General features: G+C 39.2%; 1 protein-coding gene across 7 annotated transcripts in view; it reads right to left on the bottom strand.

Annotated features, from left to right (window-relative positions):
• Nucleotides 1-1,042: 1,042 nt before the first annotated feature.
• AFF4 (ALF transcription elongation factor 4) overlaps nt 1,043-27,753 on the bottom strand; it is a 53,427-nt gene continuing 26,716 nt past the window's right edge. For 5 of the 7 annotated variants that reach the window (XM_075509881.1, XM_075509877.1, XM_075509879.1 and 2 more), the window contains 17 exons: nt 25,244-25,280; nt 23,699-23,747; nt 22,305-22,325; nt 21,700-21,754; nt 20,648-20,685; nt 20,122-20,284; nt 18,664-19,581; nt 16,287-16,375; nt 14,433-14,670; nt 12,190-12,287; nt 10,348-10,411; nt 10,062-10,198; nt 9,584-9,655; nt 8,781-8,874; nt 7,692-7,735; nt 6,623-6,846; nt 1,043-6,023 (listed from right to left, as the gene is read on the bottom strand). In XM_075509881.1, coding sequence (XP_075365996.1) covers nt 5,905-6,023; nt 6,623-6,846; nt 7,692-7,735; nt 8,781-8,874; nt 9,584-9,655; nt 10,062-10,198; nt 10,348-10,411; nt 12,190-12,287; nt 14,433-14,670; nt 16,287-16,375; nt 18,664-19,581; nt 20,122-20,284; nt 20,648-20,685; nt 21,700-21,754; nt 22,305-22,325; nt 23,699-23,747; nt 25,244-25,280 — 2,460 coding nt within the window. In that variant the 3' untranslated portion in view covers nt 1,043-5,904. The remainder of the gene's footprint in view (nt 6,024-6,622; nt 6,847-7,691; nt 7,736-8,780; nt 8,875-9,583; nt 9,656-10,061; nt 10,199-10,347; nt 10,412-12,189; nt 12,288-14,432; nt 14,671-16,286; nt 16,376-18,663; nt 19,582-20,121; nt 20,285-20,647; nt 20,686-21,699; nt 21,755-22,304; nt 22,326-23,698; nt 23,748-25,243; nt 25,281-27,753) is intronic. The other 2 variants (XM_075509878.1, XM_075509883.1) reach the window with 2 other exon arrangements.

Genomic DNA, 27,753 nt, shown 5'->3' with positions numbered 1-27,753 from the left:
TCTTTTTTTTTTTAAGGTGTGAATTAAAAATTTGTATTCAGCAAACCACCTTGGTTTTCCTTGTATCCGGTGAGCAAAGTGTCTGGTGAGTGCACATCAGGCGTTTCAAGTAGGAGAGCTTATTTCAAACTGGACTTTAGACATTTATCCTTCAACCTGGCAAGTGCATAAAGTAGATCATGCTTCCATCTCATTTCAGTCTCAACAGCTGAACTCTTATCAGTACTTTAGATAAAGGCCTGTTAGAAAGAGGGAGCAAACAAACTGATAATACTGATAGCATTTTCAATATCCCAAATATATCCAGCGATAACGGGAAGGGAAAGTATTTACTTTTAATTACTTCAATCAAATTTTTCTAATCAAAAAATGTCCTAGACTGACTTTTGCCACTAAATTATCTACGATTTTAAAATAAATTGATCAAAATCCAATTTTGACCAGAGGCACGTTAACTCAGAGGGCTGAGAGAAACGAAGCCACTTTCAATTAGACAAATATCCCCAAGTCTAGGACACAAATACGGAATGCTATTTTCCTTTTGTTATACACAGAGCACTAGGATCAAAAAAGAAAACTCTGCTTAAAAATGCAATACCAGGGAGGAGAAAAGCCATGCAACAGATACGAGCACAGTGTTTTTGAAGTTTAATACAGAAAATCTATTTGATATTTATTAAACTTAGTTTCTCCAGTTACAGTTTTGCATTGTACAAAGCATTTTAATGACACAGTAGTTAAAAAGATCTTTACAAATTGAAATGTGATACCCTTTTCTCCAAATATTTTAATTGCCATAAATTTGTTTAAAAATACACATTAAACGCATGTTTCAGACACTAAACTTTCTATAATCTCAATACCACAAAATACATAGAATATACTATACAGATGTGGAAAAAAATCTAGTTAGTATATAATACTTTGCTCACCATTAACAGCTTTATTACGTGAAATGCACATACTGACTTAGAAATCCTAATTTTGAGCCCCAAAGTACCCTTTGAAATTTCAAATGTATTGCAACAAATAAAAATCACAGTTTGTTTTTTTTTAGGTTTTGGTTGAAGACAGATGCCTAAATATTTCGATAGAAACGAAATGTAACACATGGACTTGTCATGTACAAAGCATAAAACAGAGACATCCCAATAGTTACTAACAGTACCTTTCCGTATGATTAATAAGGGCTTCATTTATAAGTGACAGGTTAAAAGTTACCTTCCCCCACCCACAAGCCCTCCCCCAAAAGAAAAACCCTTCTTCACCAAAGAATAATTTCAAATAAGATAAAGGATTTTTAATAAATATATAAGCACTTTATCCTCCATATACAAAATTTCTTAAAACAATTTAAAAGGGGGACCAGATACAAATGTCAGGAACTGTGCTTGCAAAAGTCATGCCTGGTCCTTAGAGTTGAGTTTTCAGATGGATAATGCCAATGCAGCCACAAACAAATGCTGCGGAAGTACTGTGCACCCAACCACATCAACGATGAGGGTTGCATATAAAAACTGAAGACAGGGAACACTGCATTCCAATTTGCCTGTATCAGCTCCGTTAGCAGGCGTGGAGAGTTACAACAGGAACGGATACCCTTCCATCGAGTTTCCAGATGAAATTAAAACAGGTGAAGCATTTACATAAAGATAGCCTACATAAACTCTACGCTGTACCACAGCATTTCGCATTGCTCCGTACGGTGACCTCGAGCGGAACTCGGCCGAGTATTGGCAAAGAGCAGAGAGCTAAGGCCGTCTGCGAGGCTGACCTAGCACGGACCAGAGCTGCCGCTCTGCCCTGCTCCTACCGAGAGAAGAAAGGATTTACGGACTGCGCAGCTGAGCCTCCCCTCCCTGCCTCCCCCCGCCCCAACACTGCTGTTTTCAAACGGCATCACGGCAGCAGAGACCAATTCCTCGAAAAGTAACGGAGCTGGACGTACGTCGCGATTCCCTGATTGTTCGAGTTTACGTAACCTTCCTACTTCGGAAATCTGTCTCCTGGAATAGGTCTGGGTTTGTCGGAGTTGGCTAGCAAACGCTTTGGCTACCCTTTAGACTTAAAGGTGTCTAGCATTAACTTTGTTGCTTGGAAACACAGGGTTTTCCATAACACTGATTCATCAGATGGAGTAACTGAACCCCTGACCAAAGTATTTGTCGGAAATCTAAGAATTTGGAAGTTGTTTACTCCCCAATGGGTAATTCAAACTTGACTTGCTCAGGCCCTTTTGTATCTGCCTTAATATAAACACCGCAGTGACAGCAAATATCTGTTAGGTAAATGAAATATTAAATACAGCAAAGGTAGTCTCTCTTTCCAGTGGTTCGCCATTTTGGCAAACTACATAATCATCTGCCTACGGCTTTATTTTACTTGCCCCAGGCAAGCGCTACATTATTTCCATAAAGTACTGACTCTCTGTATGTTGGGGCCATTCATAAATACATTTCAGGGCATTTTTTCGTTATCACAGCAATCAAGCCTCAGCAATCTAAAGGAATATACATTGCACTCCTGTATAATATGCAAGATTTATCACCAGTAAGATGGTGATTTCAGCACTCAATAAATAATATATCAATATAGTCAGTTGCACCATAATCTAAAAACAAGTATAACATATACTTTGGACAGACTGAGTTCATATATATATACATATATATTAAAAGACACATACAATACAAATTGCATACTGCCATCAAAAGCCAAGAAGAGCCATCCATATGCTCTGCTTTATGGCTAATAGTTTCAAATCAAAATAAAAGTCTCGGGCTGTTTTACTCTGGTGTCCTGAAGATTTGTTTATAATTATAAATGGTTGCACCTTATCACCTAGGAACCGGCAAGTTTGACAGCAAATTCAAATAGTCTCGATATCTGAGCAAGCCTAGTCTGATTAAGCCATTTTTAAGATTCACCAACTGGGACCGCGTTCAGTGAGGGAATTAAAATTACGGCGTCGATATGTATTTAATAGACAACTGTCTAGGGAATCGTTTCGGAAGGCAGGAGTTAGGGATTCCCTCATCGGTAGTCACTCGTGCGACTTGCGCGAGTACCGAAGTGACACGCATCTCCACCGCTGTTGTGTAGAGGTACGAGAGGACAGGTTTAGACCGCTCGCCTGCACTTTGGCAGAGGGATGGAAGCCTAGTACGTACTTGCATTTTTTTTAGCTATGAAATCTGACAAAGCACATAACTTTTCTCTCGGAAAACAATGGTAAATCCCAAATTAAGATATGCTTTTGGAATTGCAAAGCTTCAATTTATCTGTTTGAAATAGCCACAGATGCGTAAGGCATTTCTTTTCAATTACCAAGACCACTGCACATCTCCCGTACAGACAGAAGACCTGGGACAGCACTCTAGAGGGCATTTCACTACGAAGTGTACTGTTTGGGTGGGACACTTTCAACCAGTTCAGGTCCACATTTTGACACGATGTAAAACGTCTTCCGCTCATTCGAAGACAATTTTTTAAGATCCACTGATCTAGGGATAAGCGATACATTTTTAAGAGACCAATTCAGCGTGACACCAAAAGGTATTTGTGGGACTCTAGTTAAGGAAAAAAAATTCCCAGAGATGAGACCATTCCTGCTAACAGTAATGGTAACTGTGCACAAAGGAGCAAGCCAAAAAACAGCCATGCTGGCTAGTGCAGCACTACACAAAAAATAAACTATGAATGCAACTTCTACGAAGGTATTTTTATATAGCGTCAAAAGTGTGCTAGGCACTTTAGAGTATTAAAGGAAAAATAGTTGACAGTGTCCCAGTAACCAAGATGCGGAGTTTGAGGGTACAGAGTTCTGTCTCGAACAGCAAACACTAACAGAAACGTGACCTTGCACAGTGATTCAATAAAAAGGATGCTCCAACAGACCCGAAGAGGAAATTCAGCTATCATGGAAAAAGTCACAGGTCTGTTAACCATGTATCAGTTCGTACGTAGCAAAGCTTTTCTGGAAGTACAAAACACGCTGGAACGCAAAGGAAGCTCTACGAATATGCAGCTACCTTTTAGTAGGTTACTAATTTGCAAAACTTCTAAACTCTTAAAGCCCATAGGACATACTGCAGTACTAAGTAGCGTAGAATTCTATTCCTTCTCTCGAGGTTGCCGTGATTTTGGCACTTAACTACAACTACACAAAAAATTTAGTGCAATAATTTTCCTGAACATGCACGTTCATATCTGGTACAGAATAAAGGGTTAAATGGGAAAGAAAACAAAGCAGCATTCCACAATCTCACTCCAAAGGATTCAGAGTTTGACTCTTCGAAAGGAGACCACCGCAAGGAGAAGTCAGTTTGTGTGACAGACACTAGTACTTTTAAAAAGGAAATGGAATTTTACCAAAGTACTGCAGAAGACCACTGCATACAGTATACCTGGTCCTGCTGTAAAACATCTTGTAAACAGTTCATAAAATCTTCATCTAAAAGTAAGGCATAAGGCACACCAGACATGTTAGGGGCACTAAGCAATACTGAAAGCAGTAGCAGTTTAAACCTTTTACTCGGACAAGCACCTTATGTGGAAAGGTACTTTGGTTTACACTGTTTGAGAGCAGCCAACTGCAACTCCATGAACCATTCCTGTTGCACCAAGTCGCTCCCTGGCAAGTGAATATTACGCTCCATCAAACATTAACGGGACCTTCATTAACACGGGGTAAATACACGTTTTAAATCCGTTCTGCATCAAAAGAGTCAGACGATTTCCCTGTAATAGCAGGTGTGCTCCCACCCCACGATGGCTGTTGCACTGTCATCCTGTAGTGTCCGTTACCTATCAGGCCCTAAAAGGAAAAAATGGACCTCGACTTCTACTTAAGATTCCTGGTTTCGCAGTCAATGGAAAAGATGCAAATGACAGTTCTGGTAGGAATTTAACTACTGTTGGCTTTTGAACCGCAAAGTTCACCCATTTTGTAAGTGTCAAAAAACGACAACCAAGGAAACAAAATGCATTTTAAATGAAGAGATACAAAAAAGCACAAGATTGTCCATTTCGGAAACCTTTCCTGTATGCATCGCACCTATCAGACTGAAGTTCATTCCTACGCCATTACTTCGATATTACATTAAATGCAAATTACTGTAATGTTTTGTGATTGTTATAGTGTTAATCGATGTTTTGAAACTGCCTTGAAAACAATCCAAGTCAGATCCAGCTAAATACTTTTCCATATAAATTTCTTTATAATTCATTTAAATGAAGTATCTTAATACGTAGAAGAATATCTGGAACTTTTCTATTTAGTACAAATTCTGCAATAATAAATCTGTAGTTGTCATTTATTAGTTGACTCATAGGCATTAGGCATGAAAAGTATGGTGTCCCTACACGTTAGAACCTATCAACCCTAGTTCCTTTTACAGGCTCTACCACCACAAGACATTACAGAGTAACAAAGCTCACAAAGTACTTAAATAAAGTGTCTATGTTTAATTTCTGCTAAGTACTCGAAAGGGTAAATTTAGGGAAGAAACAGCTAAAAACTGCCCCAAACTGGGCTTTTCAAAATTAAAATTAAAAAAATTAAAATAAATAGGATTTAAACTGACTATTTATGTATTATGACTGGAATTCCAATGGTCTATCCATGATAGATCAGCAAAACTACATCTTTGCATGTAGCAAATTTTAAAATATTTAAATAACTTAAAACGGGAATACTGAGGAAGTCCATTAACCAGATGATTTGGGGTTAAAACACAAAACACAAATGAGGATGGGAGACATGTGAAAGCATTCCTTGCTCTTAGTGTCAACTAAGCAATATGTTATGGCAGTCTTCCTTATTGACATGACACAGTGTTGTGGAGATAAATCAGAGGCAGCGAGAAAAATGTGTTCGATTTTCCGTTCCTTCAGTTCAAAATATCACTTGGCATCCAGGCGCAACCAATGTAATCCCTGACGGGTGTAACGCACTAGGTCTGTCATGATGCTCGAATTAAAAATCAGAGGGCCCATAACTTTATCCAGTTCAGCAAAGAACTCTAAAACAACAGAAACACAAGTTAAACTATGCACGTATTTTTATATGGGAAATATTACACCCACACGCCTCATCTTTTCCGCATGAATCCTTTAGATTAACATCGATAGAAGAAAAGAAAGATGGCTGAATGATGGAAGAATAAAAATAAAGGAAAAAGGTCCTTTCTAATCAATTTCTTTACTCTTTTGCAGAAGACTGGTTGATAAGAATAATTAGACTACGGTTAAACTATTGTCAAACTTCCTTGGCCTTCCCCCTCAAAACTGTATTTCACTTCAGAATTTCAGAAATGAAAACGTACCAAGTTCCTCTTTCTTCCTACACCTAACGTTTTACAGGAAATGCAACAAGGATTTTTATTTTTTTGAAACACATAGCTGGTAGGAAACATTACAGCTCCAACACCGCCTTGACAACCAAGACAACCAGCTCAGGGTATCACCATAATCCAAGGTCTAACTTTCCGTCTTACTTTTGCAGAGGAGCTGGTTAAGCATCCTGTGCACCATTAACCGCAACTCCAAAATTCAAAGCCTGTGAGCATTTCAGCACACTCGGGTCCATCCGATCTTATAATCCACCTCTGCCAGCCCTTACCTTTCTGTTCTTTAGACAGCTGTTCGGCTTGGTCCCAAATTTCAGTGGCATAGAGGAAGTTGGACGTAACTTGGACGTAGCTGGCTGCCATCTGATGGATCCTCTGGGGGATCGTCACCGAAGACCCGCTCCCTGAAGGGTTGGCTGCCCCGGAAGAGTAATTTCCTGAATTCCCTGGAGACAGCTTTGGAGAGACTGGAGACGGCATACCGACAGGCTTGCTGCTTATCCAAAAAAAAACATTACATTGTAAAATGCAAATATATGTATTTCAGACATATCATGCTGTACGATTAATACTCTCTAAGACCTCTCTTCCCACATCGCAGGGTGGGAAGAGACCTCACACATCAAGAACTCAGGATTTGCCCCACAAACGAAGTGCATGAGCTGGTAACAACTGCTGAGGATCCTCCAACTCTTACGTTTTAGCCTCACAGCCAAATCACCAAACCTCATCATCTTTTAATTCAATAAAAGCTTAAATTCATTGTTTAAATAAATGGAACCTTGAAGAATAATAATAATAACATTACAACTACATGGTAACTATACTGCCATGTTACACTTTCAGATAACACGATGCAAATGTGAAATGCCCTCCTAACACTCCCAGCGTAATCTATCAAAGGCCCATTGCTGGGTTTTAAAGAATAAAAGCAAACTGCTATACTATGGAACAGACAACCCTGAAAGCATTTGTAGCCGTCCAGGCTTGCAGTGTTAAACAAAGCTATTGTTTTGAGGGAAAAAGCATTAAATAAAACAACAAAACTCACTGAAATGAGTGACTTGTGTGTTAGTGACACACTGACCCTTTTTTTTTTTTTTTTTTTGGAACAAGGAGTTGCCTGACAAACTCTCTGCAGAGCACTATCACAAGCAGCAGTCTTCCAAACCTTTTATCAGAATAATCACGCAACCAACCGAAGCAAAATCTACACCCTTAGAACAATCACCCCAACGCTTTAAAGAGTGAAAAGCTACTCTTTGAGAACCCCAGGCACACAGTTTATGTAGAAAACTAGCTATAAATTGAGAAATGCAGGTAACAGCTTTTACTACTTACCTTCCCATACCAGGCGACGGTGCTTGAGAATTATTATAGGAATTCTGTTTGGGGAAAAATAAATTTGTCACCTGCTTTATGTTTATACTTTAACTAGTTATACTTTATCTGGTTATTTCATTGGTTATTTTTGACCAAATTAATTTTTGTCATTTTTCTTTTAAGCAATAACCAAAATTCTGAATAATATGAAAGTAAATTCAAATTTGGGAAAACATCCTTTCTTACTGATGACTAAGACACAAATTAAAGGATTATTTTAGCAACACAAAGGCCATTAAACATATATAGGATTGGAGTGGTCCTTTGTTCTAATCATTAGATCCCACTGCCTCTTAGGATAACATTTTATTTTTTCAGCTCATTAATAGGAAGAAGTCCCTGTTATTACTAGCACTGAACAATTAAAGGTGTCTCAAAAACTCTGCGAAGTCAGGCATGTGACAGGCCTGTTTCCTCGCCGTACCGATAGCTGGAAGTTTCAGAGAAACCCAATGACATTCATCACCTCTTCCCAAGTGTTCCGTTGAAAATCTCACTCTAGGTTAAGGACTGAGTAACGTTACAGAAGCATCGTAGCTGTTTTTCTCATCTATAACATCTTGATTCAAATAAATTAATTCAAAGGACGTGTCTCTTGTCTCCTTTCCCTGACAGCACTTTTAAATCAGCTGCAGAGGAATTTAGGTAAGTTCACGGGGGGGATCGAACATCCCACTGCAAACAACAAAAACTCAGAAAGACCAATTTGGTTTTGAATTAGAAGTTGGCGCTGGTGCCAGCTTTGGCGAAGGCTGAATAGCTGCAGCCCATGTAATACACCCCTGGATCCTGAATTCCCTTAAGCTTCAACATGAAAGTGATGTTTCAGCTTGTATATCTGCAGCAAGAAAAACGTTTTTAAATTCATGCTGTCTCTTCCCAGCTTTAAACTACTCAACTTTAATATACTTTCAAAGTCCAGTTCTGAATAGGGTATATTCCAAGTTCACATGTAGCAGTCAGAAAATTGGATTCGGGAATTTTAAGTGATGTAGAGCTTTAATTTGATTAGGTTTTAATATTCTCAGAAAATACATATGCAATTACCTTCAGATGTTCAGTCAGAGTTTTAGAATATTTCAATGCACTTTCCTTTTTCAGTTTGAAAAGCCTTAGGTATAGTAGAGATTGACACCGAAGGCTGACCAAAGAAATAACAAAACATTTACAGTTAAAGTCAAGTTTATCACAACTGAGTTAAGTTTAAAAATCTAGTAGCTGTGTTTTTAAAGCTTTCTCTGCCAACTCTCAAGTTGTAGGTCTACCGAACAATCCATACGCACTTTAAATTCTCAAGGAAATAAAACCAGCTCTGTGTGCCTTAAGCTGGAGCTATACATTTCAGTGATCTTGCTTAGAAGACAACACGAAGTTACTTCCTAGACAAGGGTTTCATTTCTTTTTTGCTCCTGTCAGGATATACTGAGCCGAACACACTCTGCCATGGCCTGCCCTTTCTCTTCCACCTGACACCAACCGGTTCTGGTCCTCTATACCTGCTGCAGCCACCTCATTCATCTGGGAGCCTAGTGACAATTCTTTACGGCCAGTCCAAATTTGGACTTATCACTGGATGAGTACATAGGAAGGACCCCCACCCTTTCTGCTGTTACTGCGTACAAATCTAGTAATTTCCTTAATATTTCAAAGACTTGGCCCTTGTGGTCAACATCCCCTCTGCCCCAATTTACACTACTCAGATATACAGCATTAAGCTTTACATACAGCCAAGTGGAAAACTCATATATTTGGTTCAGAAACACCTGACAACTCAGTGTAATACAGCATTTCATGCAGATAAAACATTTGAAATTAATCAGTGCACTGTATTAAGTTCAGAATACACATACCAAAGCACTGCTAGCCTTTTATCTGCAGCTGTAGCATCCGGTGCCAAGTAATTCTTCAGTTTCATAGTGTATCTACAAATGAAGACATCAAGTAAACAACAAAATAAAGATTACAGTATCATTTATCTATCACAAAACACTGACATTCTTCTGGATTTCTAGCTTCAACTGTCTTCACCATGTCAGGAACCTCTCTCAGGCCCTAAACAAATGCTGACTAGGTAGCAATTGGAATAATTTTGCTTCTCGTGTTACGTGTTGTAGAGAGACTTCAAGAGCCTCAGCAGAAAGCATCTCAACCTTCATGAAAACACTTTAAGCCTCAGCAACTGGAACGAACTGGTAAGTGACCCAGTTTTACTGGAGAGTGATAAGAGATCTCAAAAGTCAGTGGCAAAACTTCAGTAAATCTAGAAGCTCTGATTTCCAGACCTCTTTCCCACCCACTTGACTTTTGTACATGCTTTGCAATGCTTACTTGATTAATTCCACAGTTTCTGAATACATAGGGAACGGGGACTTGGATTCCTGAGCATTTTTCTCCAATGCATTCCCACACTCAATGAATGACACTACAGCATCTAGGTAGTACACAGCCTTCTCAAACCTGTCAGACTGAGGAGATTGGAAAAAACTTTTAAGGACAAAAACCAGAGAGGCAGTACAAAAAAGCTGCCGTACAGAAGGGCAGCAAAACGGCAAAAGCAGCAAACAAACCCCAGTATAACGTACAAACATTGGGTAAGTATTGGAGATTTACTTACCAAGGCATCTGCATTATGTTTTAACTTCTTTGCTTCTTGCAAATAATGATCAGCTGAGTAAGTCCTGCAACAGAGGAGACAAATTTATGGACTCGGCCCCACCAGATTGCATTTCCTTTTATGACTGATGTTTCTTAATGTTGCCAAATTTCATATTTTTCTCTAACTCAAGTTACAGGAGCTATGCTATGATAAAACTGTTAAAAAAAGTTGTTAAAATAGTTAACCAGTATGATTAGTTACAGTATGATAAAATTGTTAAAAACAGTTTAAAGTTAGTTCTCTAGTTTCAGGTAATTCAAAACAGTATTTCAAGCAAGTTGATAAGTACACATGATTTGGTTAAATTTATTGCATTTGATAGTCAAGCAAACCAAACACTTGACCAACAACAGCGGCAGAGGAAGGCAAAAAACCCACAAAATCTGAGGACAAATTAATCCAAGGCCTTCGGGACTGGCATTACTGAGGGTGTGATATATTTAAAAATTACAATTGTAATACAAAATAATCAAGATGCATTCAGGTGTTAATTGCTTTTGCTTAGCCACCCAAGACAATCAATGCTAAATTACTTTCATGACTAGACCAGCAGAAGGAAATAATAAAAGTGTAATTATACATTTCAGTATATTAATGTACTACCTATGAGTTGATTAAGGTTTGAAATAAATTCTCCCATCTATCCTATCTTACTTGTCTAAGAATTAAAGATATTTGAAATCGACATTTTTAACCGTCCACTTACAGGAAACTGATGTCATTACAAAGCAACAGTTAATATTAAAAAGATTATATACCTACAAAATTAGTTCAATCAGTTCTAGGCCCAAGAAATCCTAAAATGTCTCGATCATAACCATAAGGTTATAAACCGACGCCATTCCAAAGCGCAATTACTGTTCCTTGGAGGGATGCTCTCACTGTGTCTTCCTATACTTCAATACACATTCAGATTTTATTTTTTTAAAAAGTTTGATCTCATCTCAATTTCTTGGCCCTGTTTTCTCTTGGAATAATTACAAAATCCTCATCAACTACTTTGTCCTAAATGATTGATGGTGTACTCCAATCATCAAATTCACTTAACTTTTTTCCTTCTTTTTTTTTTCTTTAAAGGAATAACTATCAGGGAAAAAACACTGCCCAGCTAGCTTGCCCACTTCCAAAGAGTTATTAACCAGGAAGTTACTTTTACATTTGGTATAAACGTAATTTTACCTGTAAAGTGAATTTAAAGAACAACAAAGAGAAATGCTTTAAGAGCAAGCATTGTGCTGAGATTTGAAGTGGTACAAGCAAAACCTAAAGTCTCCACAAGACGGTAAAATATCTGTTTTATTTTCTTTTCGAGATATTTTCTTTGATCCCAGAGGATTAAATCCCAGTCCTGCTCTTGTGGATCTGGAATTTCAAAAACAAAGGCTTCTCTCTACTATCAATGCCCACAACTCCTGGCTCTAGAGGAAGCGGGCTCTGTTGAGAAGAGAACAGGCAGACAGGTAAGAGCAGTGTCCTGATAAGGTGAAAAGGACCCACCAGCACTTAAAACCAGAACAATCCCGAGCTATTTAAGTCTCCTGCATGGTCCTTTTATGCTCGGGAGGAATGTACAGGGCAGGCTACGGCTCCTTCTCAAGGACTGCGCTGTCTGCCAAGTAAATGGCACAGGGAGCAGCCAGACAAGCACATCGCTGCAGGAACAGCGCGCAGCTCTCCAGTGCGTGAGCCTGACTTAACAGCTCCCGTGAAGCAAAACGAGGACTCTTCTCCACAGGGAGCTGGCTATGCTGCGAGATTCACATCCCCACAAAGGGGAAAAGCACCTTTTGCTGTTCTTACCTATCATCAAAAACAAGTTTTGCTCTTCTTGACTTTGAACCTTCCGTAGACTGAGCAGACGCAGGAGGGCAGTTTGACGAATTGTTCAGAATCTTTTCCTGAAAGGAAAATTGTTGCCAAATAATAAATTTAAAGAACAGTTAAAATCTTCTCTGCCTTCAAGAAAAGCATTTGATGTATACATTTCTCCCATGACTTCACACATTATTTGCAATCAGGTCAGTTTTGCGCCTGCTTTAGCTGCCTTTCACCATAGACAGTAACACAGCTTCCATGAGACTTTCACCTCATGCTGGCACAGAGATAGACACGAGGATATAATCCAGCTCCTCACTCTAATACACCCAGAGATCTCCATTAGAGGAAAGAATGCAGCCGAGGCTTTCTAGACACACCGGGGTCCAGGAAATCCCTCCCTGAATCTCCCATGTCACTGTTTCTAAGCCCTGTTTTTCAAAGAGATAGTGAATACTTTTTATGATTTCTCATTTCTATCAACAATAAACTCTAATGAATGTCTTTGCCATGAAAAAAAACCCCCATATTTTGGAAGGATAAGCATCATCTTCAGGGAGAAAAGTTAGCTGTCTTCACAACACACTCTCCTTGCTCCCCTAAATTATACACGGCTCAACGTGACACTTCAGGCTAAAGACCAGACACTAGAAACATTCTGTGAATCGTACGTGAATGCATTTTTGGGAGCTAAACAGTATAAAACTGCTCCCCAGCTTCATATGTGTTTTCCGTCCTCTTGATTTATCGTGACCAAAGGCCATCTATATAGATGTATTTCATAACCTACGCATTTATCGGATTATCGCTAACCAGAAGGATCCTGGAGTTACAAGGCACCAGATTTGCCCCGCGATGTACTACCTACCATTGTAAGGTAGAAACAATAACAAAACATGCAGTGCCATGCAGGAAGAGTATATACTACTTTAAGAAAGGCATGACTAAGCATATCTGAAGTATAAAATGATAAACATCTCACAAATTAGTAACTGGCTTAGGGACATTTCTACGCTGATGAATAAAGAAAGGGCAAAGCCTCAGCCTGTAAGGTAAATTCAGTATCTACAGCTCCTGGAAGTGTCTTATGCAGCCACCGATATACGCAACCCTGCCAGGCTGCTAAAATCTCATGGTACTGGCATCTGAAGTAACACAGCATGTCTCCCAGTTCAGATATTCATTAACTCCACCCTGATGACTAAGTTACTTTCTGCCATTGCTAATGCCTATTTGCTGCTTTACTCCTCCCCAAATCAATTATCCTTCCTGAACATTTTTAGACTTTGCTTCTAAGCTTTTCAGAGACTGCAAATCCAACTACTGAGCTTTAACAGTTGCTTAAACTACCGGAGTTTCCCCGGCCTGTCGGAGGCTTCGCCGCAGAGCGCCTGGAGACAGCCGCACCAGCACCTGCGGCACGCCTTGGAATCGCAAAGGCAAAGGTGAAATCCCTCCCAGTTAAACATACTATGCTCAACAACTGGCTATACAATAGAAACTGCTCATCACAGCTATCTGACGATATACTCTCAGATGTCCTCACAGGCTAATTTCTGTCCAGTAATACATATTTGTATACTGATGAAAAGCACAATTTAGTGACGTAAGAGTATCATCGTCTTATAATATTTTTAAATATCTTCCTAACCTAAATCTCTTAAAAAACATTTTCTGGACCATCTTTATAAACACGTTTTCTCCACTCCAGCCATGGAGAGCGCTGTACATTCCTGAGCTGGAGTTAAAATAATCTTTCTGGGGTCCCACAATGTCATAAAATGAGAGCTATAGCTTCGCATCCTAGCACTGAGCGTGGACCAAGCTCTCCTTTAAAAAATCAGGGCAAGATCTGTATCTGCTCCGATGAGACAAGAGTAACCTCACTGTTCCATTTACTGTTGTGTAAACACCTCTCTAGTGATATTTCTTATTAGCAAATTAAACAATAAAGAAGCAGAATCAGTGCTCAGAAGATGACTAGACACCTTTCACTAATTAACATAAGAATTTGGTAGGAATAAGCATTAATACTTCATGATCTCTCCCAAGTTATTTTCTAATTTATAGACTTCCATGGTACTTAAGCACTACAACACGAAACAACGCATATCTAAAACTAACTACATCTTAACTTGAACTGCAAATTATTGTTTAGATCACACTGAGCATGTCAAACTGCAAAGCAAAGAACCAGGCTTAAGGCATTTCCAGAATAAGCCCTTTACCTTGGTTTCTTTAGCACTGCTCGAGCCCTTCCCCTCTGTCTTCTTCTGTTTAGAAGACGAGCTGCTTTTACTGCCACTGCTACTCTCCTTGCTAAGGTTGCTGCTGGACTTTAGGGATGACGACTGACTGACCGTCCTCTTCCGGGACCCATGTTCTTGCTTGGAATCTTTTTGCAGGACTGGGGCAGCAGGAGACGGCAGTAAATCCTTTTCTTTAACAGCACTTGGCTTTGAAGACCTGGACAAAATGAACAAATTCAGGGTTTGGGTTTTTTTCCTCAAAACAAATAAACAAACAAAACCCCAAACCCACAAAACTTCTTTTTTAAAAAAATTTTTAATTTAAAAAAAAAAAACAACCCCCACTTTTTTTTTTTTTTTAAAAACAAACAAGATTTTTGTCATTAGACCTAGCAAACCAGATATGGAGGAAAAGAAAGAGAACAATCATCTCGGTGACTAGGTTTCTATGAAGCCAGATTGAACTCGTTTTCACCATTTTATTTGTTCTGACCTGAAAACACAGTAGACAAGTTCTAACCATAAAACCACATCCCTACAACAGTTCTTAAAAAAACACCCTAAACACTTACAATGTAAGAAATTAATGCCAATGTTAGCGCCAGCCTGTCTGTTGCAGACTAGCCAGCCTAACAGCTCAGAAAAAAGATGGTCCAGATAAATGTTCTCTGGAAGCCAGGAAGCTGGAAAGCTTTCTCAGCGTAGCCTTTCAGTACGCTCTTACTTTGGCTGCTGAGGGCTACTGGTGACTATTCTTGGCTTCCCATAATAATTATTTCTACAAATTTTTATAAAGTCATATAGTTTCATTTAATGAAATGTTCTTCAGATAACTGCACTGGCAATCGGGCAAACATCAGAAATAAGAGGTCAAAAAGCATAATCAAGATAGAAATGCATCCGTTCATTCTACATCTATTTCCTAACAAATAGGAAGACACTGTTTAATTCAGAATGGGCAAACAAGATTTCTAGCATCCGAGGTGCTGCAGCTTCTCACATATTTGTAATTTGGCAATTACTCACTATACAGAAATATTTCCCATGACATAATTATACCAGTTTTCAGTTGCTTGATCTGAAATAGCAGAGTTTTAAAAAGGCAGTGAAAAAAAAACCTTATTCTGTCCTGTGGATTAACACTGACCAAGAAATAAATCAAATAAAAGCATAATAGCTATTACAAAAAGCATGGAAAATTACAGAAATAACATACAAGTAGAAGAGTATTAAACAACGTTATTGATTTGCTAATCCTGTATTACTTTGCTTTTGTGTCACTCACACTTTTCTTTAACTAATCTATCAAGCAAATGTGCGGCTAAATCCACGGATCCAAATCGCAATGCCGTCAGCTTCCCAGACAATGCCAGTTAAGTAATTTACTCTCAGTTTACAAACTTACTAAATGGAGAATTACCAGATTGGGTTAATTTCAAAGCACAGATTTTGCAAGCTCAAAAAGCTAGATGCACAGCTGATTTCTGAAACAAAACCAAACCCCACTGTATATCAGAGAAAAACACAGGAAGCATATATGCCATAATACACCAACCCCGCACGTGAGGGGTTACCTTACTTCTGTTATGTAAAACAATTGTCCTTGGCCAATTTTTTGGTTATGGAAATTAATTTCCACCAACTGCTAGTAGAAACTCTGAAGTAAATCTGTCTGAAGGATAAGAAGCAATGAAATTTTACCCACTGATTAATAATGAGGAGACACTTTGTTGGGGGGAGGAAGGGAGAGGAGAAGAGGGGGGAAGATGGGCACCCATCTTCTCCTCGATCACCCTGAGCCTTCAATGTTGAAAACATAGCCAAGATACTCACTCCCTACTGCTAGAAGTCTTGTGTCCTGATGGAGCTTTTTCTTCCAGTTTCGTTTTCTTGCTTTCGCTGGCTCTGTTTTCATCCTCGTTCTAAATAAAGCAAACAAGAAATACATCCAGGCAAACATCCACGTTTACAGCTTCACTGAGAGTGGCAATGTTTCACATTAAGAGCCTTAATTTAGCAGGCGTTCTGCAGTGTACGGAATAAGATATGTACAGACCACAAAAACGTGCCCTACAGCATCTAGTCCATACCAAATATTTGACCAGACCCCAATACTGGAACATAATGAAAAACAATGTCTGGCTTCTAAATTACCAACCTGCATAAAAGAAGTAGCAGCTAAGTTGTTCATTTTAGCACAAACATCACCATGAAACACCAGAAAAATCTGCCAAAGGCTTCAATAAGAGACCAGGAGACAGATTTTATGTTGTGGAGCCTAACAGAGGTGTCTTATGAATGACAGAAAAAAGGTAAAAGTCTTGCAGTCTATTAAAGTAAGCTCAGAGATATTGAAGGCTAGATTTTTATATAAATTTAATCCTAAAAGCAAAGGGTCATGAAGGTAAATTTCTAAGCTGTTTTCAGCAAGCACTGACATATCAATCAGTGAATAAAATGGAAAGTAGGGCCTCACGCAATAAGTCATCTGGTAACATAAACCAGATTCAAACCTAAAAGGTTTCATTTTTGTTACACCGATGCTGCAACCCTGAGCCTTATGATGAAGGAAACACACGAGCAAGCAACGTGTAGAAATCAAGTGGTGACAGTTGCGTGCAGAGCACTCACAAACCTAAAAACTGGAGGGGTGGGGGGAAAAGGTGGGGTTTGCTTTAGTTGCCTCGAACGGGCTTGCATCTTCTCTGGTATGCACCAGTAAGCATCAGGGTAATCTGAGGATTCAAAACAATCCACAACCAGACTCTTTGCTGGGATAAAGCCTAAATTTAACTGGTCTTACCAAAGCTTTCTGGTTTAGATGTAAGAGCACAGATCTTTAATGCTGTAACTCCAAATCTGTACTGAAAGGCATAACTGGTCAAAGAAATAGAAGTCAGTGTATTCAGGGCCATTGGAGCATGGGAGTGCATTCCCACGAACATTAGGAATTACATAGTAACGCTTGCAAAAAATAATTAATCACTGTACTGATCAGAGTTATTCCCATTTTACAAAAAAAACCCTCATACTTTCTCACTTCATTTCCTTACCTGGAAAAAATAAGAATCTTAGTTAGGAACAGTACAGGAGAAACCTCTGTTTGCAGTTACATGTCAAGTCTCCCAGATGACACTAATTTCAGTCAGTGATCAAGTTTACTTAGGTTGCTCAGTAGGAAAACTGGTTTAACTGAAATTATCTGTCTCCTCTGGAGAGTCAAATGACTCTGAATGATATCACATAATCTTTTGATTCCACATGTCAACAAAGTCTTACAACCACTGCCAAATCCCTGTCAAAATGAAATCCAGAGTAGCATGGCAATTTTTGAATCCCTGAACCAGGGCTTCACAATCCTAACTTCATGGAAACCAGAAATTTATAAAAACTCATTGGATTGCTGAGTCCATCTGACAGCCACAGGTTTGCTCTTTATAGAGACCGTCCATGTTCTGGGGTTTCTAAAAGCAGTTTAAAATTACACCACCAACTACTTCTTACCATTCCCCCCTCCAAGAGCATTACTTCTATTCAGCTCCCCCATTGATTCCTGTCCATTTTACTGCCCCAGGCATTCTGCTTTTTATTTATAGCTGAAAAGGTGAAATGCTTTTTTGGAAAAGGTTAAATATCATTATGGAGAGATCCTTCTGCTCCCAGCAAAGCAGCACCCCTGAGATTATGGTTTCTGCTGCTACCATGCCCCAGGCACATTTCTGCCCCATCCCTTGTCCTGGCAATATGCAATTGCATGATTCACTGCTTCAAGGAGCTGATCCAGCTGAAAACTGCCTTTTTTTTTTTGGCCAGGCGAATTTTCCATTGGATCAGCTGCCTGAGCTGGCCCGCAGTGCAACAGGGGCTGGTGCCAGATCAAGCGGAGGCATGAGAGGGCAGGATGTGGTGCTCACAGGTACAGAAGCTCTGCTACCTCCCTGAGCTCTAGCTACAGGGCTAACACTCCTACAGGTGCAACCTTCTCCCTTCCCCTCTTCACTCCACAAGAAAACCCCAATAGTCTCTACCATAACAGCAGAGGGACGATCAATGTGTTCTACACAAAACAGCTAGCCAAAGTCACCTCCGAAATTGCTCAGAGTCACTACAGAGGGGTATGATCTGGATTGCTGGGCTACATGCTTGACACCACTAGCAATCCACTAAGGGACTGAGATAACAGGTAAAGCTCGCTCTACAAAATTATCACCTGCTTATGTTTCCTTTTGCCTTTTGTAGAACTTTTGTCAGATGGCTGCTTCTGGGATTCTCTCGCGTGCTTCTCTGGCACGTTTTTCTTCTCCACTTTGGGTGCGTCGGCATCCTTGTAAGGCTTCCCTGGTATTCTTGATAAGAGGCTCAGGTCAATCTTCACAATAAGTGGGTACCTTTCATCAGGATCACTGAGTGGTGAAAGAAGCTCTTTCTCTTCCATAGGAGAGAACATTCTTTGCCGAAAAAAGCTGTCATCCTCCTCCATGGAAGATTTAACAGGAGTCCTATTGCTCTCAGAGTATTTGGGTGTTTGTGATGAAGGAGGCAGGCTCTCATTTTCATCTGAATCAGAAGATGAGGTATCTGTTTCTATGAATTCCCTGGATTTCTGGGCAGATTTGCTTGAAGCCTTGTATTTCTTTTTCTCTGTGGTAGGCCGAGGGGAAGATTTGGGCTCTTTCTTTATATTGGGTTTTCTGGAGCCTTTTGTGGCTGCCTTATGCCTGTTGGAAGGTATATTTGTTGCCATGTCTACTGGGGTTTCACTTTCTATTTTAAGACCTCCCCTAGGCTCTTCAACAGATGTCTTTTCTGCTTTCTTGGGCTGCTTTTTACCTACAGTCCTCCTCTGTGTTGAGCTGTCACTCTGAGCAGGTGATTTCTGCCTGCCGCGACTGCTCTCCGAGCCCTTTTGGGTGGGTTTGGAATCTCGCCCTGGTGTAGAAGAAATCGAATCCTTGGAGCCACTTTGATCGGTGTACCCGCTCCCTGTCCCCTGATCCCGTCCCTCTTTTTTGTAGCCTTGGGAGGATGGGATATTGCTGTCCACAGAAGAAGCTGGTGACACTTTATGTGAATTAACTTTGTTCAACCAGTTATCCAGTTGCCACTTGTTTGTTGGTGGTGGCTCTGGCTAAAAACAAATAAAAAACAGCATTAGATAAAATACTTCATATTTCTCCCATCTTTTCCACGGGACAGCTGTACTATGCTGCAGGCCAAAGCAAGAGGTACATCAAAAAACCCGAGATAAATAGTGAATTAAATATAGGTTGATGAATATAGGTAACAAATAACGGCTCTCATTTTTCCTTCACCTGGAGCAGCTGCTATCAACAGGCAATGCTTGCTGCCATAGCTTTCCAGAATAAAAGCTCACAGTTTTTTAAGCTACTGTTCCTATATCTAATTTCTGCTCTCCAATAGATAACTGGTGGTAAAAATCACGTCGAAGTCAAACATCAAATGTGGGCTTATATAAAGAATTGTTACCATATCCAATTACAGGTACTTCAGCAAAAGCATATTCCATCTGGAAATCGATCCCACGTTTGTAAGTCTATTTTTTCTTTTTAAAACAGTTTGAGAATTTGGGTTTGGTTTTTTTTCTGCTTTTAAAACTCAGGATTAATGCCAAGCAATGAAGACAGCCCAAAACCACATCAAATCCTACCTCGGGGGATGCACTCTGGGATGGTTCATTAGCTTCACTATCACTGGAACTACTTTCACTTTCAGAGTCAGATCCTGAACTGCTTTCAGATCCACTATGGCTGCTCGAGTCATCCCTTGAATTATCTGCTCCTTCACTGTTATGCTGTGAAGGTTCAGAATTACTGAAAACAAAAATGAGGAAAAATAAGCAAACACTACCCAAGGCACAAATATATCCTAGAAGTCCTTTCATTAGAAAGAATAAAATGTAATATTTTAATTAACATTTACTAGAAAATGCAACTTAACTGAACACAGTTCACCCTGGAAACAAACAACAGCCTTTGTTTTCCCCCCCTTCCCAAAGAGGTTAGTATAATTTGCAGGGGATATATGCTATTTAATCACTGATTAAATTCTAATCATGCTTTAACACGAGACAAAAGACAAACATGAATTTTAGAAATAAGATCAAGTCAAGCGTGCTGACTGGACTGAATATCACCACTCTACTTGCTATGCCGCAATCTACCAGGAATGCCTACCTTCCAGGTGTGCTCCTTGGCACTGTCTTATCGCAGTCCTGCAATTAAGAAAAAGAGCATGAAGCTTCTAGAAGTTACTGTAGGATTGTATATACAATTAAATGGCAAAGCATCGATTTAGAGACTTTAAAAATTATTTAGCCTGAATAGCATCTTAATTTAGTACTTGCAGCAGTTTAAATTTGTCTGCATTTTCCTTATACAGAAAGGAAAGTAAATCAGAGTTTTCTCCGAGTTTTCACCCCAACCCTATTCTCTCAGAGTCCTACAAGCTCTGACTACAGCTCTAAGAGCTCCTATTTCCACCACTCACTAATACCACGTTTCCATATTTTTGAATCAGATGAGTCAACATTTTACAATGCTATTCCTGAGATGCCCAGAGTACTAAGAGTTAACCAACTAAACGTGCTATCGCAAAGTTTTCCACATGAAGAAATCAAGTGCTAGAACTAAGAACAGGAAGAAAAGAAAAACAAAAGTGGAGTGTGGATTACTGCTGGGCAGCACGGACCCTACAGGTATTTTTAATTTAGCATGCTAAATGCCATTTCTGGCAGAAGCTGCACAAAGTTAATATTGACAAAGAGGAAAAAAGAGACTTTTTGTTAAAAATAAAGGCGCTGCTATACTCCCAGTTACAGATACAGTATCCCTTATCACCCCAAACACAGTCCCAAGCTACTAATGCGCAGAGGCATTCATACCATGTCCTCTTTAGCCAGAGTGGCAGAACACGAAGGGCTCTATCTTTAAATGGCGGCTGTTATATATGTTTTAAAGTATACTCTTGCCATTTTAGGTTCAGAGAAAGCCCATGTGAAATCAGTAAAACAAGATTTTCTAGATAAAAGCATACCGTTTTCACAAACAGATAATTTTCCCCAAGTTTACATTTAGGAAGACCTGAGGTTTGCCTAAGAACATTCCATTTGATTTTTGTTTCTTAATCATAAATCTCCTCTCAAGCTGCTCGGTTTGAACACTGCTGAAGTACTGAACCGTGAACGCATTCACTATTTTTGTCTGAAACTCTGATTTAATGAACATACCTGCTCTCCATCGCTGTCTTCACTACTGCTAAGTTTTAAGTCATCTTTCAACATACTAAGTAGAAGGGAGAAAGTGAGACAAGTTTTTCCACGTACTTTAATTACTTTCAAAGCATTCTTCTATATTTCAACATGCTATTGTTTATACTACGAAGTAGGCTGCGTGGGTGAAATCCACAAGATACCATTCTAACATTTAATGTTTGAGAATGGGGAGGCAAGTCATTCTTTCGAGAAGAATGACGATTCTAGTACTTTGACTCCTTAGACCATTCTGTTAAATTTAGAAAGGAAATTTGACACAATTTAATGCGGGAGGAGCTAACTTGTGTATGTTCAACAACTTCTACACAATGGCCAAGAACGCTGTTTTAAATAGAATCAAGAAAGCTAAGCCTAGTGGCTGTTTCCTGTCTCGTGGCAACAGTGCAACTGTTCTAAGCCATCATTACTTTATTATTATTCAAAGCCATAATTATTTATGGTAGTCATACATACACACACCATTTCACAATACTGCAAATATGTGAACACACTGAAAACATATAGCAGGGCCTCTCTGCTTATTGAGAAACACCTTTAATTACAAAAATAAAACATCTTACTCTGTCTGGTTCGATTCACATCTGGAGAAAGAAAATAAGAAAGGATTAGAAGTCTAATACTTCTGAGTTTCACAGTATAGCTGTTCTACTGATGATCTGAAAAGAAACACCAGCCCCTAGGATCTAGTTCCTGAAATATTTTTCATTGCTATCCTGTTACAAAAGATGCATTTATGTCCTTTGTAAAGTTTTTTGACTGGATCACAATAACTTTTTTTTTTTTTTTTAATTATTTAAAACTGTATCGTCACAGTAAACATCATCTCAACTCTCTTCCTATGCATCCCAGTTCAACACACGTCCAACGCTACCTCTTGTTCTTAGCCGTTCTCACGCTCCCCAGCTTTGCAAACAGCACAGTTCCTTCCGAGCAGTCTATACTGCTATGACAAAAGCCGAGCCAAAGGGTGAACTTCTCTTTCTACCACTCGTGGAACTGGCTGCATATGAGCACCTTCTTAACCTACACGTTCTGGGGAAACTGTAAGTCTATAATAATTGAGGGGGGGGGTTCTTTTGGTTCTATTCCCTTCCATAGGTCATGTGCTTTTTAATCTTGCTAATGCTGTAACATGCGCACAGACAAGCAGAAGAACCAGACTGCATCTTGTGATTGCAGCACAACAAATGTTAACTTAGAATCACAAGTTTCCAGAATCTACAACCACTTTCCTTAAACATACGATCAGCAGGTAAACCTTTATTTTCATGGAGATATTTGTTTGGAAACAATCTTTTAACAGCATATAATTGATTTTCAGGTATGAGAAAGGTGGACTACAGCCAGAATATTCCAGAATATTCTAGAATATTCCAGTTGCTTTTTATTTTTTGTTCCAGTTGCATGACCAACAAAGTAAAACGTTGGGGCCCTGTGCATAACTAATAGAAATGTTTGTCAGTCAGTTAAGAGACTGAGCAGAACAAACGAAACTAGATCCCAAACATACTTTACTGTCTCCTCCAACACAAAGCAGTTCCCCATCCTGTCTATCGGTGCAGCTGCTTCAAGCCGCTTCCAGCGGACAGCTCTGCAACGCACACGTTCGCTAAGCCCCATCCCATCCTGCACATTCTTATATGCTGACACCTTTCTGGTTCACAAGCCGATTCCAAGGTCCAAACTCTTGCACGCCTATCCTGACAACTGACAAGAAAACAGGGGAACGGAAAGGCGGCACAGCGTCTCTGTTACTCACTGCAATGTGCCATATTTGCTCTACTGTCCCAGAAAACGGCTGCTTAAAAGTGATCCCCTTTTCCTGCCAGTCGAGGAGAAGTACGCTAAAGAGTCTGTGCAAGAACCGACACATTCTAGTAGAAGAAACAGCTATTTGCCAAGTCTCTTAAAATTTGACTGTTGTTTGAGAAATGTTTTCTCAACAGCCACTTACGATTTGGATTGATGACCATTGGATGTTTTTGATGAAGGATTATATCGTTCTAGAAGAAGAAAAAAGAAATGCACAGTTGAAAACTCGGCCAGCAAAAGAAGTCACTCCCAAGTTGCCAGAAGTACACAGTCCTAGATAAACCAAGAACGGCTGAGTAGACAGGAGAAACTAATAACTACCTAACGCCAGGTACAATCTCCCACAGACTGACGAAGTGAGTGGATGCAGAGACAAAACACTAAATACAGCAAATTATTTAATCAAGTCTAGAAAATTATGTAAATCATTGCTGTCTAAACCAATACACACTTTATTTGTTATTAATGGTGTGAAAAACTGTTTTACTTCTATCATGCTTAATCTATTGCCTTCTACGTGCAGGATACAGGACATAGATCAGCCTGTCAAGCTCTGACTTGTTTCAGCATCCCTATGTAGCTCCCTATTTTAGCAGATGAGCAATCAAATTAAAAAAACAATTCTTACAATAGGAATACATACTGCTATAATCTGCTTTTCAGTTTGGGGGGCTTTCCTTCCCTTTTCTTTAATTCTGGCAAATTGCGTAGCTCAACAGAAACAAGAACAGAAGCTGTTAAAAGTTTCCCAAAAAATTCAAACAGGAGTTAAACACTGGTTCTGTGGTGTGACTAACCTTGTCTCCCATTTACACACCAAAAGATCAGTTGCTCCCATAACCTAAGTCTATGGTTTAGCATTATGGCATTAAGTTTTAATTTGTTTCCTTAATTCCCCACTGTATCAGGTGTTTAGATTAAGCTGCTTGTGAATATCTAAGAAAAAAACCATTCTTCTTTTACTATTCAATCTGTTTAATCACTTCAAGAGGGAGTGGAAACACTTTTGGAAGGTAACAGCACAAATCTAATTCACTTTTACCTGGTATGTTACCTGTGTTAAATTATTCATTTTAGTAATATTCAAAACAACAATACAGTTAAAGAGAAATAAAAGCTGCTTTTGTCTAGTATCTGAAAATGCATTCCGGGACAAGAAATTCAAGGATATTGCTAAGCATATTACTACAGGAGTTCTTGACCAGTTCTCTCTCTCAATTTTAAAATGACAAAGTGAAAACGAACAGTGAAACTGCAATGTGCTTTTCCTATTGAAATACAAAGATAAGCACTATTTTGGTTTCTAATATGTCCCCCAGCAGGGATTTGGACTTTTTAAAGGGTGTTTTGTTCTAGTACTCAGCTATTTTCAAGTAGATCAACGAAGGAGGCATTTTTTCAAGAACTAGAAACATGACAAATTAAAAATACGTTGCTTTTTTTTTTCTAGAAGACAATAACAACCTTGCAACTCAGTCATAACTTTCTAGATCTCAACAAGAAATGCGAAAGAAAATCAAGCAATTGTTTTATAGGTTAAAACTTGAGAAAGTACAGAAAATCTTATCTTAAGACTCCATCCTATGACCAGTCTGGAAAATCTCATTCTCTGAAAAGCGTGACATCCTAAGAATACTGAATCACAACAAAACCATTAAACACATTACAGGAAGTTTAATAGACTTACTCTGTTCTCCAGTGCCAAAACTGGACTGTTGAGACTCCTAAGGGAATAAAAGATCACAAGTGTTTTTTTCACTGGGAATTTTAACATATCAAAAACCGTGCTGCAAGCAAGATCTTCTTTCTACTTAAAGGATGGCAACCTACCCTCTAAAAAAGGAAAAAAACTAACAACAAAAACCAGAAAGAGTGATTCTTTATCTGGGCCCCAACTCCTCTCACCAGCCGTAACGGCACAGCCAGCACAGGGCAGGAGTGCTTCACGCTCCTCTTCCTCAGCTCAGCTCTCCCACTTGGTTTTAAGAAGGACCATGTGCAGTTGTACTATGTGATAGCTGAAACGCCAAAATCCCTATGTAACTTCCATAAATCCCACCTTCATGTATGTTTAGCATGGAGAGGAACCATTCAGTATGTTTTTCTTTATCTTCCTTATACACGGAAAAGCTTTGCTAAAAAAAGTTTTATGTATTTTCATTCATAGAATCATAGACTCATAGCACGGTTTGGATTGGAAGGGACCTTTCCAGGTCATCTAGTCCAGTCCCCCTGCAAGAGCAGGGACAGCTTTAACTAGGTCAGATTCAATTTCTTTTCTCTGCATTTTTCTTCTTCAGACATCGCGGTGGTCAAGCAATGAGTACAGTAACAACCCATCAACAACAACAACAAAATCTCAGCTACAAAGGAGCCCAAGAGCCAAAGAAATTTAAAATCTGAACCGCTCTGCACACTCTGCCCAAAACCCCCTTCTCGCAGCGGCTCCACGCGAGTCCCTGGTAAATGCAGCCGGGCACTGCTGGCCAACACATCATTCCTGCCCCAAAGGGGCAGGTCTTCATGTCGTCCGACAGTGCACTTCTACAAAAGCCAATAAACAATGATATGTAACTTCCTTCGATATAATGAACCTGTTACCTATAAACCTCACCGTGAAAGATGAAGCTTTGCAAATTTTACCACTTGCATGATCTTCAGTATTCCCATGCCAGAAAACCCAATTCTGACTCCCAAGACATAATAGATTATAAATTTTTTTGAAACCCTAAAATATTGTTTTAACAAACAAATATGCAGAGGCTACTGAGTTACTGAAAACCTACTTCTAGGCTAGAGTGCCATTTTAAAACAGGACCTTCCTGACCTCATTTTAAAATGAGGACAAACTCTGGCCCCATACATAAAAATTGAAAATATTTGACTCAATTCATAAAGCTATATACACACCTTTTACTTAAATGTTCTGCAACGGCAAACCAGATTACATTAGCAGATTACAATTCAACAATGAATTCCAGTTTTCCTGGTGTACCTGTGAACCAGTCTTCCCAAACAGCCAAGTCAGTGACGGGCAGCAGTTATATACACAATTTAGGAAATTCAATTTTTTAAACACACAAAAGCTTTACACAGCAAAGCACGCTTAGATATTCCTAATTTCCCTTAACTTTTTATTTCAAAAGTGAAAGCAGTTGCAATAATGCATTGAACAAGTATTTTGTTGATAGGGAACTTTCCTTGTAAGGTGTTTCGAATGCCTCTAATCTTTAGTAACGGAAAGAAAGGAAGGGACAATAAAAATAAAATTAACCTATGTTTAAAGTGCAAAGTGAAGACGAAGTTGGAGAGAAGCCTTGTGACTTCCACAAAAAGCAACAGCTACACCTCCTTCAAAATAAAAAATTATTTTTAACAGCTACACTTCCTTCAAAATAAAAACTTTATTTTTATCCTTTACACAGGTTCGAGGAGTGCCAGCGTGATTCCCCGATTGCCTTTTTCCCCTGGCAGCTTAGACAAGTTGACAAACTGTAAGTCAAAGAAGAAGTAAAGACCACACAGTAATCAAACAGCACATCTACAGAGCAACTGCGCCGGGCCGAGCACAAGATGAGGAACGGGTACTTGTTCTTACCCACACACGTAGCACAAATTCTGCAGAAAGCACCTGCCCAATTGCTCACTTCAGTCAACTTCCTATTTCTGAGGCATAGTGCAGTCTTTCAGTTAAGTGCACTTTAACGAGGTGTTATGTTTAAATGTGCAACTTTTTCCAAATATCTTGCCATCTATTTTGTCTTTGAACACATATTTCTTTAAGAAACTCAGAGATTAAAAAAAAAAAAAAAAAAAAAAGCTATATTTTCAACTCCAAAGTTATTTATAGCAGTATCTTCTAAAGGTCTGCTTCAGAACGAAGAAATTAAAAACAACTTAAAGGAAGGAAACCCTTTTAACCAAAGTATAATAGACTGCTGAGGTTAGATAGTGAAGACACTTAAACAGGAAACAAAATCGCAGCTTGTACTCAAACACAAAAACTGTGGAAAGAAAAACACTGGCCAGCTGGATAGAGCGGCAGCGGGGTACTGAATTCTCATTTGTAGGTTACCAGCTTGGCTGTAGTCCCGGTTGCGGTGAGTGGGACCCATTTCCATTTAATGTTCGAAATCTCAGGTCAGATCTCATTTTTTATTTCTCAGAAGAAAGTTTCTGTATTACAGCGGATCAAGG

The sequence above is a fragment of the Mycteria americana genome, chromosome 8, assembly GCF_035582795.1.
Source record: "Mycteria americana isolate JAX WOST 10 ecotype Jacksonville Zoo and Gardens chromosome 8, USCA_MyAme_1.0, whole genome shotgun sequence".
Classification (NCBI taxonomy): Eukaryota; Metazoa; Chordata; class Aves; order Ciconiiformes; family Ciconiidae; genus Mycteria; species Mycteria americana.
The sequence above is the reverse complement of the archived record's forward strand: the minus strand, read 5'-3'. Positions and strand labels throughout refer to the sequence as shown.